Below are 13359 nucleotides of genomic sequence, written 5' to 3' on the forward strand. Positions count from 1 at the left end.
AAAAAAAAAAAAAAAAAAAAAAAAAAAAAAAAAAAAAAAAAAAAAAAAAAAAAAAAAAAAAAAAAAAAAAAAAAAATTATTGGTTGAAGACTAATTGTATGATATCATTCAAAATAAAACCTAGATTAATTATAATAAATGTTAAAATATTAATATAAAAATAATTCAAATAACCATTAGTGTAATCTGATTTCAAAAATAGATTGAATTGGTTAAATACTTTTTTTTTCTTTAATTTATTAACCATTTTTTAAAAAAATATTTCAAACCCAATAAACTAATTAGGTTTGTTTAAATATTAATTATAAAATAGAAATCTATATTATTTATAAATCTCGAGCATTACATGAATTTATGGGTTGGGTTAATTTTTGAAAATTCGAAAATTTGGTTTGTTTTGAGTTAACCTAACAAACCCGAAAATAGGGTTATAACCCAACGCTACCCTTTTTTTAAAAAAATTAAACGTGTTTAATATTTGTAACATAGGTTAGTGATGCATTGTGAGTTTACGTGATTTTGTTATTAAGAGTTATTAATGTAATATATATCGTCGATAGGTAAGATTTTTTTAAAATAATTAAAAAAAATTGACAAACCAATCCAACTCAACCCGAAAAATAAAGGTATGAGCTCTTATTTCTATTCGGGCTACTTTAATCACCAACTTAACTATCCATTATTTAATATTATATATTTTTATTATTATTATATTTTAGTCTTTGGTGTATTTCTATTAAGGTATCATTTCTGTATTTATTTTCAAAGCATCTTTTTTGGTTCTCATACAAAATAATAATAATAATAATAATTCTTAGTCTAAATTTTGCAAAATACTATGATAAATTTAATATTTAAAGAAAATCCTTTAATAAAATTATATACGAATATTTTGAAAATTTTATTCAATGTAATTTTATTCTGATTAAATATTAGAAATATATATTATATATATATATATATATATAAAGATAAAATGACCAAATTAGTTTTGTTTATAGTTTTAGTAATATATTCATTAACTTCAAAAATATTTTTTTGTATTTTAAATTATCAGTTTTGTATCTCATGATTTTTATTTTAAAAGAAAGCAAGAAAATTGAATTTTTAGTTTAATAAATTTGGGAATTTAAAAAAGAAAAAGAAAAAGAAAAAGAGAAGGCGCGTGGGAGACACGCGGGAACGCGGTTTTGGAGACGAGTGAATGTAATGATGGCCAAACGTTGCCGCTCGGTGATTGGGTTTCAGTTTTGCAGACCGTACGGAGCAATGTGGAGGGGGTTGTAACATAGTACTGCCCGCTACCCACTGCCCACTGCCCGCTACCCGCCTGCCCTGCCCCCCTCTGTAAAAACACAATCTGTACGGACAAATGAATTTTTATTTCCATTTGTAAGCTTAGCTAACAACTCCATTTCACTCTCTCTCTGACTTTTCTCCCCATTTCCATTTCCATTTCCATTTGCTTCCCTGTTCGTGATTCTCCTCTTATCCTTCCCCTCTCCCCTTCTCATTTTTTTCCCAAATCAAGAAACTTAGGATTGGATGAATCATCCTCCTTTCTCTCTCCTCTCTCTCTCTCTCTCTCCTCCTCCTCCTTCTTCCTTTAGCTTTTGGGTACTCTAATTCCTTTCCAAATATTCCTCCTCTCCCTCTTTTTTTAGCTTTCTCCACCAAATTTGTAAAGTGGGTTTGAAACTACTCCTCAAAAGGAAAGGTGGGTTTGCTTTGTTTTCCTCTTCTCTTCTTTGTGTTCTTCAAATTTTATTTCTGATTCAACCAAAATAGCCCCTCTGCCCCTTTTCTCCTTCTGGGTTTTCAGGTTTCTGGGGTTTTCTTTTGGTTTTAGATTGGTTCTGCCCTTTTGTGCTTCTATTTCAAGGTTTTCTTGTCTTCTTCTGTTTTTTCTCTTAGTTTTTGGGTTTAGGAGGGGAGATTTCAGTGCTTCTGCTCCTTGTTTGATTACACTTTTGTTTCCTTCTGTGGCCTTCCCCTTCTTTTCTTGATCTATAAATTCATCTTTTCCTTTGGGTTTCTTGAGATCCATCTCTGTGTAAGGGTTTATAGTGTTATTCAGGGGTAATTCCTCTATTCTTTGGTGTAAAGGGGTTTCAAATCCTGAGAAAATGGTGAGAGGGAAGACCCAGATGAGGTTAATTGAAAACGCAACAAGCAGGCAAGTCACCTTCTCCAAGAGGCGAAATGGGTTGATGAAAAAAGCCTTTGAGCTCTCAGTTCTGTGTGATGCTGAGGTTGCTCTTATCATCTTCTCTCCTAGAGGAAAGCTTTATGAATTTGCAAACTCAAGGTACTCTTAACATCTGCTTTTGCTCCAATCCATTCAGATTGTATGGCTTTAATCTTGATCTGCCTATGAATCTTTCCATTTATGAGTGATTTCTTATAGGTCTCAAGTAGCCTGGTTTTTTGCTGTTGTTTTCAATGAAACTATTGGGAGAAGTGAAAAGGGTTTGTACTAAATAACCATAGTTTAAACGCTCATACTGTTGATTACTGTTTGGTTTATATTAATTTATCAGTTGATTCCTTATTTAGATTATGATCGCACCCAAAAGCCTGCAATGGCTGCTCCTTTTTAGAACCCATGTCTCAGTTTAAGGATTTATCTTATTTTTCTTCATGTCCCAACAACATTAATATGTTCAAATGTCTAAACTGACCATACAACTTCAGAGTTTTCTAAGAAATGATATTGTATTTTTGTCATTTGCCACTCTTGACATTCCTATAATAATTGTGTTTTTCACTTTCAGCTTGTTTTTTTTTATTGTTACAACATTTTAACGTTGTTGATTATTATTGGATGTTCTTGGATTTGTGTTCTGTGTTCTATTACTTTTGTCTAGGTTTTCTTCCTAATGTTGGAGAAGATTATTGCATGCATGCAATATAGAAAGATTTGTATGTTCATTCAGTAGTTTACTGTGTTCATATCATTCTTCTTTGTTTTTCATTCCCAGTTTTTGCTGAATAGATTGTATTTCATATGTTATTTGTGAGAGCATCTAAGGTAGGTGTTGCTTTCAATCCTCGTTGCTATATTGATGGAGATTGCTTCTATATTCTTTTGGAGTGAGATTTCTCCAATAAAAAAATAAAAAATAAGAAAAAGTTAAAAATCCAACTTTTAACTAGATATGAGATAGGTCTCTAAACCTTAAAAAATTTCTAAGAGGTAGAGATGTACATCTAATCCACTAACTCGAACCCAACCTGAATTATTAGGTGGGTTGAGTTTAAAAGAATTTTCGGTTTGGGTTGGATTCGTCTTTTGGAACCTGGTCCAGTTTAGGTTGGGTTCGGATTCAAAATTCAAATTATTAGATCAAACATATCCAACTTGAAAGCCTTAAAAAAAAAAAAAAGTCTAAACCCACCTAGCACAAGGCCCCAAGCAGTTCAAGCCCATGAGTTATCGTCTGTGTCTGCCCCTACCTCGAAGGTAACTGAGTATGTAAAATGAAGTCTCGACTCTCGCACTCGCAGTCTCACCATTCACATCACAGCATTCGTCTTCATCGTTCGACTCCTCTTTTTCTGTGTTGTCGTTCGACTTCTCAGTTCTCATCTCACTTTCTTCTCATCTTTGTGTGTCGTCGGACGTCGATGTTGCTCGCCTCTTTACTTCTCCGTTGGTTTCTCTTCTCAGCTCTCATTTCTTTGTTTGACCTTATCTGTGTTTCTCGTCGGATTTCGTCGCCGACTATCTCTCTACTCAACACTCTGTTCCACTTCTGTCGGGCTTCTCCGCTCTGTGTTTCTCGTCGAACTTTTCCGCTCGGCAAAATTTTGGAGCAAGCCTGAACCCAACCTGAAAATTTTTCAGGTTGGGTTGTGAAAATTTCAGATTGGGTTGAGTTACCAATCCAACTAACTCAAACTTTTGGATTGGTCCAAAAAAATCCTCAACACAACCCAATCCAACCCGGACCACGTACACCCCTACTAAAAGATCCCTATACTTTTAATTTTATATTTAATAGATCCTTCATGTTGATTCCAATGAATCTGAAATGAAATAATGGAAAGACCACTAATCCTTTTTTTAGCATTCAAAAGAAGTAATTGATTGAGCAATTGGCAGATGATCCAGGAGTCGGTTCCGTAGGAACTCTTTATCTTCAAATTTCGAAAAGAATTAGTAAACCCCATCTTTAACGTTTGAACCATGATATGAAATAAGTTATCGATACAATAAGCAGAAATCCTATTTTGAAAATAACTAAAATACTAAGAATAATAAATAAAACAAGTGATAAGCACGTAATATGTGGGTGGCTACCCCGAGGTACTTGAACTTGAAACAATATCTAATAAATCCGTTGAGGGACATTTTTTCAAATTCATGAACCTATGCAAAACAAAAATAAAGCTTTTATATGCTATTAGATCCAAAATTTAATTTCATGTGTAATAAATTCATTGATTTTAAATAATGTTAAACATATCCGGGATCTAAAAGAAAAGGCATTATCTAGACTGCTCTTAGTGTGTCCTAAGTTTTGTAGCCAATTTTAAGGATTCTTTTATAGATTTGTCATCCCAAAAGTTAGTGTTAACCTCAAAGGTAGGTCTTAGAAGCATAGGTTCATGATTAGCAAGCCTATCGATTACACTCAACTTCCTATCTCAAAATACACAAAAACTTTCCATTTCTTTTATCCAAATTTAGTTGTAATTATTTAGAAAATCAATGTTTAGAAAGTCTACCCATTTTTAGAAAATCGATTAATTTATCATATGTTCATCTACGTCGAGTTACAATCTATTTATGATGATGATCATGTCTTGCATGATATTCGAAGTTTGTTGCTGACGTCGGTCTACAATCAACTAGTTTGATTATGATGGGTCCAAGGGGTGTGCGAATTGCTTGATGGATTCATGCGTGGGTCGTGCGTAGGAAAGTACTACACATCCAATTTGTCCGGACGGGAGGGCACATTTTAAATGATATGTCCCTGATCATGATTGCATGTGTTTGCATTCCCTGATCCTAGTAGCGGGGTCACTTATGTGCTACTTCTTTATTTCAGGCAAAGACAACCCACCCTGATGGCGACAATTAAAGACCATGACACATGCATAGGCTAGTTTCTTTTAATTTTGTAGATCTTAGGTTAGTATAGGAACTTACTAGTTTTATTTATGTTTATTTTAATTTTTGTTTGGTATGGTTTTAAGACATTTTCTTAAACATGTAAGTCCATGATATTGTTTTATGAAATCGTTTTTAATGAATATTTCCGCACAAAATATTATGTCATGCATATGGTAGCCTCTTTAAGCTAGTAGAAAACTAGGATCGTTACAATTGGTATCAGAGTTCTAGGTTATAGATTATGTAGACTAATCTATGAAGTAGACTTGACATGTTCTATGGTCCCACCATCGATGTCCCATCGCCATCAAAAATGTCATGAACAACTGGTTATGCTAGGAAGATAGTAACTATTTTAGGTCGGGAGAAATATAGGAAGATACCAAATTGTATCTAAGAAGTTTTGTAGGTAGATTATGATAAAATCTAAACATAATTCAACTTTAAAAAACACTAACTTTTTCCTTGCGATCATAACTCCCAAGTTTTTAATGTTTCTATTTTGCAGCGTGGTTATTGGCAAGAACTTGTTGAATCTATCATTTGGGTTCATAATAAATTAAAAGTTTCTCCTGCTACTCAGTCTAGAATCTTGAGTATTGTCCAACGACGTGATGTAACAGTAGCTCATTATCTTTTGGGTGGAATTGTCAAAGCATGAGCATTCTTCTTAGCAACAATTATTGCAGTAGGAGGATTTGAAAGACATTATGGCACTAAGATTTTCAACGTTTAGCCAAGGCTTAGCTTAGGACTCCACTACTCGACTTGTTAATATGGGAAACGACACAGAAGAAATGATATAGAAAATGAACAGTAAAGCAATGTGAATTTAATTTGCTTCCACATTTCTGCTCTGATCTTCAGCATGCAGGCAACTCTAGAGCGGTATAGAAAGCATGCAAAAACCAAAGAAGCCCTCGAGCCTCCATCGGTTAGTGATATCCAGGTTTGTCCCCAACATAATTCCTAGTTTTCACCATTTGATGATCCACATTCAATAATCTTCTGCAGTTGGAGCATCTGAATCATGAAGCAGCAGCCACCCTGATGAAGAAAATAGAGCAGCTTGAAGTTTCAAAACGGTTCTAATGACTTAATTTCTTGATTTTTCTTGGTTAAATAGTTGTTCTAATGCTGAAATCTGGGCTTTGTCTTAAAAATGTTCATAAAAAAATTGTAGGAAAATGTTGGGAGAAGATCTGGGTTCTTGCTCCATTGATGAACTTCAGGAGGTTGAACATCAGTTGGAGAAAAGTGTTTGCAAAATTCGAGCCAGAAAGGTTTTTGATTCAATCCTTTTCTTTCTCTCTCTAAATTCAATTCTCTCTCTAACCCGGATTTTTATATTACAGGTTGAAGTGTTTGAAGAACAGATTAAACAACTAAAGCACAAGGTGAAAGGATTCAAACATTCATCTGAAAAGCGTTTCCATTGGGTTTTTTTTTTTTAAAAAATGAGTCTTTGGGCTGAAATGAAATGCAGGAGAACCTCTTGGAAGCAGAAAATGCTAAGCTACTCGAAAAGGTAAACGTCTTAATTTGTAGATACTTGATAGAACAACGAACCTCTACAACGATATGATAATATTTACTTTGTTAGCAAATATTGTTGTTTTTGAGCTTCTCTTCTGAGCTTCTCTTTAGGGTTTTTAAAACGCGTCTACTAGGGAGAGATTTTCACACCTTATAAGCAATGCTTTATTCCCTCTCCCACCAATCTACCTGTTTTAGAGGCCTAGCGCCCTCGTTAGCACACCACCTATACCATTTGTAGCACACCACCTATACCATTTGTAACTTCTCTTCTCCATTGATGTGGCTCAAGATTCCCCATTAATTGGAGAGTGGAACAAAACATTCCTTATAAGGATGTAGAAACCTCTTTCTCTTTCTACTATATGTTGACAGTAGACTTGGACTATCTAGCATCTCTACCTATATACCCATGATTGTGATACTCCAACAAGATTTGTACGACCTCTATCAAAGATATATGATATTATGTTAGTTAAGCTATGTTGTTGTTCGTTCTTGACTGGATGAATCTCAGACTTTGTTCAGCTAACATGGGTATGCTTTTTCTTCATATATAGTGGGAAAGTGAGGCAGAAGGGGGAGTAAAGGAAGTAGAAAGAGGGGAGAATTTAATGAACTATACAGAAAGTAGCAGTCCAAGTTCAGAGGTAGAAACAGAGTTGTTCATTGGGCCACCTGAAACAAGGCCAAGAACATTTCTTTCCCTTAACTGATTCAATTTGTAGCCCTAATATTACTTCATGTTTATAACAATAATACTCTTTTTCTGTTCAATTTCTACTCTATAAAGCATCTCTAATGCTTGGCAGACACACACACACACAGGGAGAGATTTTGGAAAATGGTTGTAAATAATTCTCATTTTTCATCTCTTTATAGCTCTTCACAGACCTGCTGATGCTTAATTTTTTTTTTTTTTTTTTATTATTATTGAAAACATGAGTATTTAAAAATGTTTAACGAGTGACTATCGTGTTGACCCTACTTTCATTATTTGGGTATAATTAGATGTATAATACTTCTCTATATATGATCTATGTCTATGTACATTCTCATCGACCCATTGGGTGAATTTGTTAACGTACTCTTTAGGCTTTAGACTTGACAATGGGCTAGAAAAGGATTGAAAAAATAGAATGTTAATAATATATACGTGCTTGTATATACTACATGACTAAAGAAGTGATATGTGACTAAATGTTTCACATAACATGAAAGAGGTCCTACGATATCTCGATCATTTAGTGATGTGATATCGCTATATCGCATGGAGCCAAACGTGTGCAGTCTAATTGCACGGAGTGGTTTGGTTGGATTTTTTTTATAATGAATGCTGTCTTTAATTTTAAATATGTATATATGCTCATGTGATTAGCGCGAATGTTACATTAGTGATAGAATTAAGGACATAAGTACTCAAAATACTCATAAATTTTGTACATTAAACTTTTTAAAAAAATTCAAAAACACCTTTAATATTTTTTAAAAAGACAATTAAAAAATAACCTTACAAATAATTATTTTTTTATAACAAAATTACAATAAATACTAATAGAAAACAAAAATTACAAACATTAGGTCTGTCACTGACATTAATGATCTTTCATATTAATAATACGCCACACATTATTAGAAATAATAATAATTTCATGAATGTAAGGGATTACATAAACCAAATGACATAGAATGGGTAGGGGTAAAAGCGTAATTAAAGCACCTTACAAACACCACATATTTTCAAATAAAGCAGATATAGACAATAATATATTTAGTCCAAACATTCATTCAAAGATAAACAAGAATTTAAAGTTCTATGTCTTTTTTTTATTTTTTAAGTGGAATTCAAATAACCCATATGAACAGATGGCCCCTCTTCTGAGAAATAATTTTGGTACCTGTTAGTCCAAAATAATCATTATCAATACTAATAATATTTTGTTGTCTCGTGTAGATTTTCGACGCATACAACGACCCGATCCAATGACAAAGAGGGATTTAGAGATACCCGATTTGTAAGATAGGTTCGTGTTGATACTCGATGGTGCTAGCTTGTGAAGGATACAACGGGAAGGTGTTGCCATGTTCAGCAGCTGATGAACTTGAGCTCCAAAAACTTTGGATGGCTTTAAGATTTTGTCCCTCTGTCTCGAGCTATAAGTATCACTCAAACACATGGTACGCTGAGTAGTTAGATATTCAATATGTTCATAGATCAATTAGGCAAAGAGTTTTTCAAATTACAAACCTTGAGCTTCAGTTCTCGGTTCAAATCTCCGAGTTGACGTTCCTGCCATTACAATACCGTTCTAAATTTCAACAAAATTCGCATGTTTTTTTAAAAGAAATTTCATGTCATTGCCTAAATTTAAAAACTCGAATCATTATATAAAAATAATTAATGATAAAAACAAAATTAAAAAATATTTAAACTTTAATTTGTTTTACCTTTCTGCGTAGATCTTCCATCTGCTCAGTCATCATCTGAGTCTGCAATGGATAATAAAATTAAAAAGTTTTAAATTAAGGAATTTTCATATAATAATAATAATTAATCTAGGGTTGTTAAAATCTCTATAAGTAATTAAAAAAAAAAAATTAAAAATGGAAATTTAAGGAAAAAATATAGAATTTAAAAAAGAGAGAGAAAAAGTTGGTAAGAAAGTGAATAGTAATAATAATACCTTCCTTTGTCTAGCTTGAGCAAGAGCTGCTTCGAGTTGCTTTTCAAGATTTTGGAGCTCCTTAACACTCAATGGTCCAAGATCTTCCCCAAGCAAATGCCTATCATCCAAAACTTTATTAATATAACCTTCTCAATTAATCATTCATACACACGATTTCGATACCCTTTTACGAACCTATGAGTGCGACATAGCGATTCATATTTAGCTTTCAGTTTCGAGATTTCCACGAACCAGTTCTGCACATTCGTGTCATTAAACACATCGTTAACCCTACACACATTCTCCAGTAACTCACTCAAATATAATTCAACTAGCTAAAATATGTACTCTTTGAATCATGTAAGAACATTTAAATCCTAATTATCTCAATCTAAGAACACATGAGATCTGGTTCTTTAAGAAGCAGAATCGATCGAGATGAAAACTAAAACCGATATGAAAGGGAGGAAAGAAAGAACAACCTGGGATTCTCGTTCGCTGTAATTGTCTTGAGGAGAGAAGCAACAACGTTGGTATCGCTCCAGTGTCTTCGTCGTACTACGAACATGTCAAAAACACAAATCAAGTACTTAAATTCATTAAAAGAGAGAGAGAGAGAGAGGGAGAGGAAGATTTCCAAAGGATTGAAGGATGAAAAGAGAAAGAGACAAAAGAGGTAGCAGATTGAGTGGGAAGAAGAAGAACCGTAAGTATACACAAAGGTCTGAATGATGAAATTAAGGAACAGAATCTGTGTGTGTCTGATGTGTGAGACAGGAGATTAACAACCTAGGCAAGGAAAAAAGAAAAAACAGTTTTCCCCAAAAACTAGGTAGGGTTTCGTTGATGTTTAGAGAAAGCGCGTGGATCTATGAAGGCGTGAAGAACATGATTAAGAAAAAGAAATGAGGCGGTGTCAGATCTGGAGAGAAATGAAGTTAGTTAGTTACCCAGCGCTGCCGAATTCATAGAGCTTGCCGCGGCTGGAGAAGATGATGAGAGCGACCTCAGCATCGCAAAGAACAGAGAGTTCATAAGCTTTTTTGAGGAGACCATTACGGCGCTTGGAGAAAGTGACTTGGCGGTTGATTTTGTTCTCTATTCGCTTCAGTTCAACTCTTCCTCTCCCCATTTTTCGATTCAGTTCAATGATTGGAGGCTGTTTATGAGGTTTTGGGGAAGTGGGAGGAGGAACAACAACGAGATGAAGAACAACAACAAGATCTTCCTTAACAATAAAATGGAAACCTCACCACTGCTTTGTTTATTCCTCTTTTCCTTTTTAATTTCCCTAACCTAATGCCTTTCTCTCTCTACTCTCCTATTTGGGGTTTTAGACAGATAGAGAATGTAGGGTAGCAAATAGGAGTTAGGGCTGCCTGCCCTTCAACTACAGGGTAGGGTTACAAAAACCATGCATTCATATCAAATAAAAATCATGTCTGATACACTCTAAACTCATCGCTACTATTTATTGTTTGTTTTTGTTCGTTATATGTCGTTGTCAGTCTCACAGCCTTAACACATGTCTAGTACGAGGAAAATTTTTCATACCCTTGTAACGAATATTTCATTCCAACCAATGTCGTATAACAGTCAAAACACACTGCTATCAAATAATGTCCGCTTTACTTCATTATGTATCACCATCAACTTCACGATTTTAAAACGCACCTACTAGGAAAAGGTTTTCACACCCTTATAAGGAATTATTTTGTCCACTTTACCCTATTACGTATCGTCGTCAGCCTCACAAATTTAGTTTCCACACTCTTACCCGTAAAGTTTCGTTCCCCTCTACAATTGATGTAGTATCTCACATATTCAATATTTTTTTGAAAGAATCTAATAAATATAAAAACTTAATTTTGTGGCAAATAAATTCATGATTTTTTTTTAATGATAATAATTAGGGCAGCGACTCATTAGACAATATTTATTCTTAAACCTTATTCTATAATTTCACGGGTGATTTATGGCCTAAACAATTAAATAAATAACTTTTCTTATTCTATTAATAATTTATAAAAAAGTCTTAAACCCGTCATACAAACCACAAACCACGTGAGATACTACTTACGCTCAATCATCTCAGTTAAGTGCAATATCTTATCAATCACTTAATGTATTTCAATTGGAGATCTCCATTTTACGTTCGAAAATCTACCTCGAATGGAGAGGGAGTGGAGAACATTTTTTCTTCATTAGATAAATGGGTCGGGGACGAGATTATACTCCTCATCTCCATTCCTGCCTGGAAAATGTTATTCTCAATATTTTGACGTCAAAATTAATAAAAAATTATAAAGAAATATAAAATTTTCTCTAATATTAATATTTTTGGAAAATTTTGTACAATTAAAAGATGGCTAGAAATGGGTGTGTTTGGTACGCACAGTAATAATGATTACTGGAATAAATTAAAGTAAAAATAAAAACTCATTATTTTATGAAAAAAAAATTATTAACTTAATTTCTTAGTTCTAATTTTTTAAATCATTTATTGTTTATCAAAAAATAAATTGTTTAGCTTAATTTTTTAAAATGTTATATCTTGAAGAAAAATATATATTAGTAATAAATTAAATTTAAGTTGTAGTACACATGCTTTAGTTCAATTTAATCTCCTTTATTTTAATAAATTAATTATCATCACATATTCTAATTAATTAATTGTGTAACTATCTAGGTTCATATCCAGTATTTGGATTAGGATTCGGGATCACGCCCAAGATTTAGATTAAGATTCGAGCTGGCCCCGAAATTCTCCTTCATGTCCTGCCACAAGGTTAGTTACTTACTACTCGCTTCTAACATATTTTGTCTTCACTCACATGAATCATAAGGCAATATCTACTAGCGGTAGACATGAACTGATACAAATGGTATCAGAGTCAAAAACAGAGCAGGGGGTGGATTGTGAGAGCCTATATCGATTGAAAATGGAACGAAACCTTTCGTATAATAGCATGAAAACCTCTCCTTAATAGATGCGTTTTAAAGCTGTGAGACTGACGATAGTATGTAACGAGTTAAAGTGGACAATATGAACTAATAATGTCAAATCATATTGACATATAGGTTTGAAACCCTAATTAATTGGATGAGTGTTATTTTCAACGTCAAGTTCTCATTCAATGTATTGCCATTTTTGTGCACCAAACCATTGTTGTAAAAGTCCAATTGCCAAATAGATTTCATGTGCAAAGGGCAAAAAGGTCAGCTAGAAAGATGAGAACAATGAAACATAGGACAATGAGACTTAAGGGGCCCTAATTTCTTTCAATTTAATGCCAAGTTTTTATTATTCATTAATAAAATAATAAATAATAATTCAATCCCATTCACAGCTTTTGTCCTTGAAATGACTACACTCTGATTTTCCATGTGCTCTCAGGGGCATTTTTGACATTTTATAAACAATTACGAACAACTTATACCGATAGATCAGAGAAAAACACTTCAATTTTGTCGAAATTTTTTTATTTGTGATCAAAACCCTAAATCAAGACGGCATTATTTTTAATTAGTCCATCGTCGTTTTTACTATTTGTTCTTTATAATTTTGACTCCTAAATCAAGTCTCGAGCTCATATTGATAGACGTAAACTATTGATATGATGCAAAATTAGTGGGATAATATAAAAACTTAACCCAAAAACTAGAAGGTTGGTGTTGTCGAAATGACAACTCAAGAGAATAATTAGGACATTGAACGACGATTTAGGCTTTATCGCATCTTAAATTTTGAACGTTAAAAAGTCGTGATATTACCCTTAATTTTCCATAATCGTTACAAAAGTTGTATTTAGAGTAGAAAAATATTAAAACACTAAATAAAAAGTCGATGTTTTTTAATATCATCTTTAAACGTAAGCTAGATAAGTGTACGAATCACTATCTCGTCGTTCTGGGTCACGATTAATATGTTAAAGGGTTCTACTTTAAAGAAATTTTGAAACGATTTCAAAAGATTAGAGATATTATTGTAATTTTTTAAAGAATAATGGTTTTTTTTTTTTTTTTTTTTTTTTT

General features: G+C 33.1%; 2 protein-coding genes across 3 annotated transcripts; one reads left to right on the forward strand and one right to left on the reverse strand.

Moving 5' to 3' along the window:
• Window positions 1-1409: 1409 nt before the first annotated feature.
• Window positions 1410-7522, forward strand: LOC111494194 (MADS-box protein SOC1). 2 transcript variants are annotated; one of them, XM_023144075.1, is made up of 7 exons: window positions 1410-2308; window positions 5990-6056; window positions 6137-6207; window positions 6306-6405; window positions 6478-6519; window positions 6609-6650; window positions 7219-7522. In XM_023144075.1, exons 1-7 carry the CDS (start codon window positions 2127-2129, stop codon window positions 7372-7374), a joined length of 660 nt encoding a protein of 219 aa, XP_022999843.1. In that variant the 5' UTR covers window positions 1410-2126; the 3' UTR covers window positions 7375-7522. The 2 variants fall into 2 exon arrangements, with proteins under 2 accessions (XP_022999843.1, XP_022999842.1); XM_023144074.1 differs by having other exon boundaries at window positions 1412-2308; window positions 5990-6071.
• A 957-nt stretch (window positions 7523-8479) lies between these two features.
• On the reverse strand, window positions 8480-10682 carry LOC111494193 (MADS-box transcription factor 6). Its single transcript, XM_023144073.1, has 8 exons — window positions 10275-10682; window positions 9807-9882; window positions 9520-9581; window positions 9343-9442; window positions 9107-9148; window positions 8907-8948; window positions 8667-8812; window positions 8480-8556 (listed from the first exon to the last, which is right to left on the reverse strand). Exons 1-8 carry the CDS (start codon window positions 10454-10456, stop codon window positions 8493-8495), a joined length of 714 nt encoding a protein of 237 aa, XP_022999841.1. The 5' UTR covers window positions 10457-10682; the 3' UTR covers window positions 8480-8492.
• Window positions 10683-13359: the final 2677 nt, after the last annotated feature.

Source organism: Cucurbita maxima, unplaced genomic scaffold (assembly GCF_002738345.1).
Source record: "Cucurbita maxima cultivar Rimu unplaced genomic scaffold, Cmax_1.0 Cma_Scf00020, whole genome shotgun sequence".
Taxonomy (NCBI): Eukaryota; Viridiplantae; Streptophyta; class Magnoliopsida; order Cucurbitales; family Cucurbitaceae; genus Cucurbita; species Cucurbita maxima.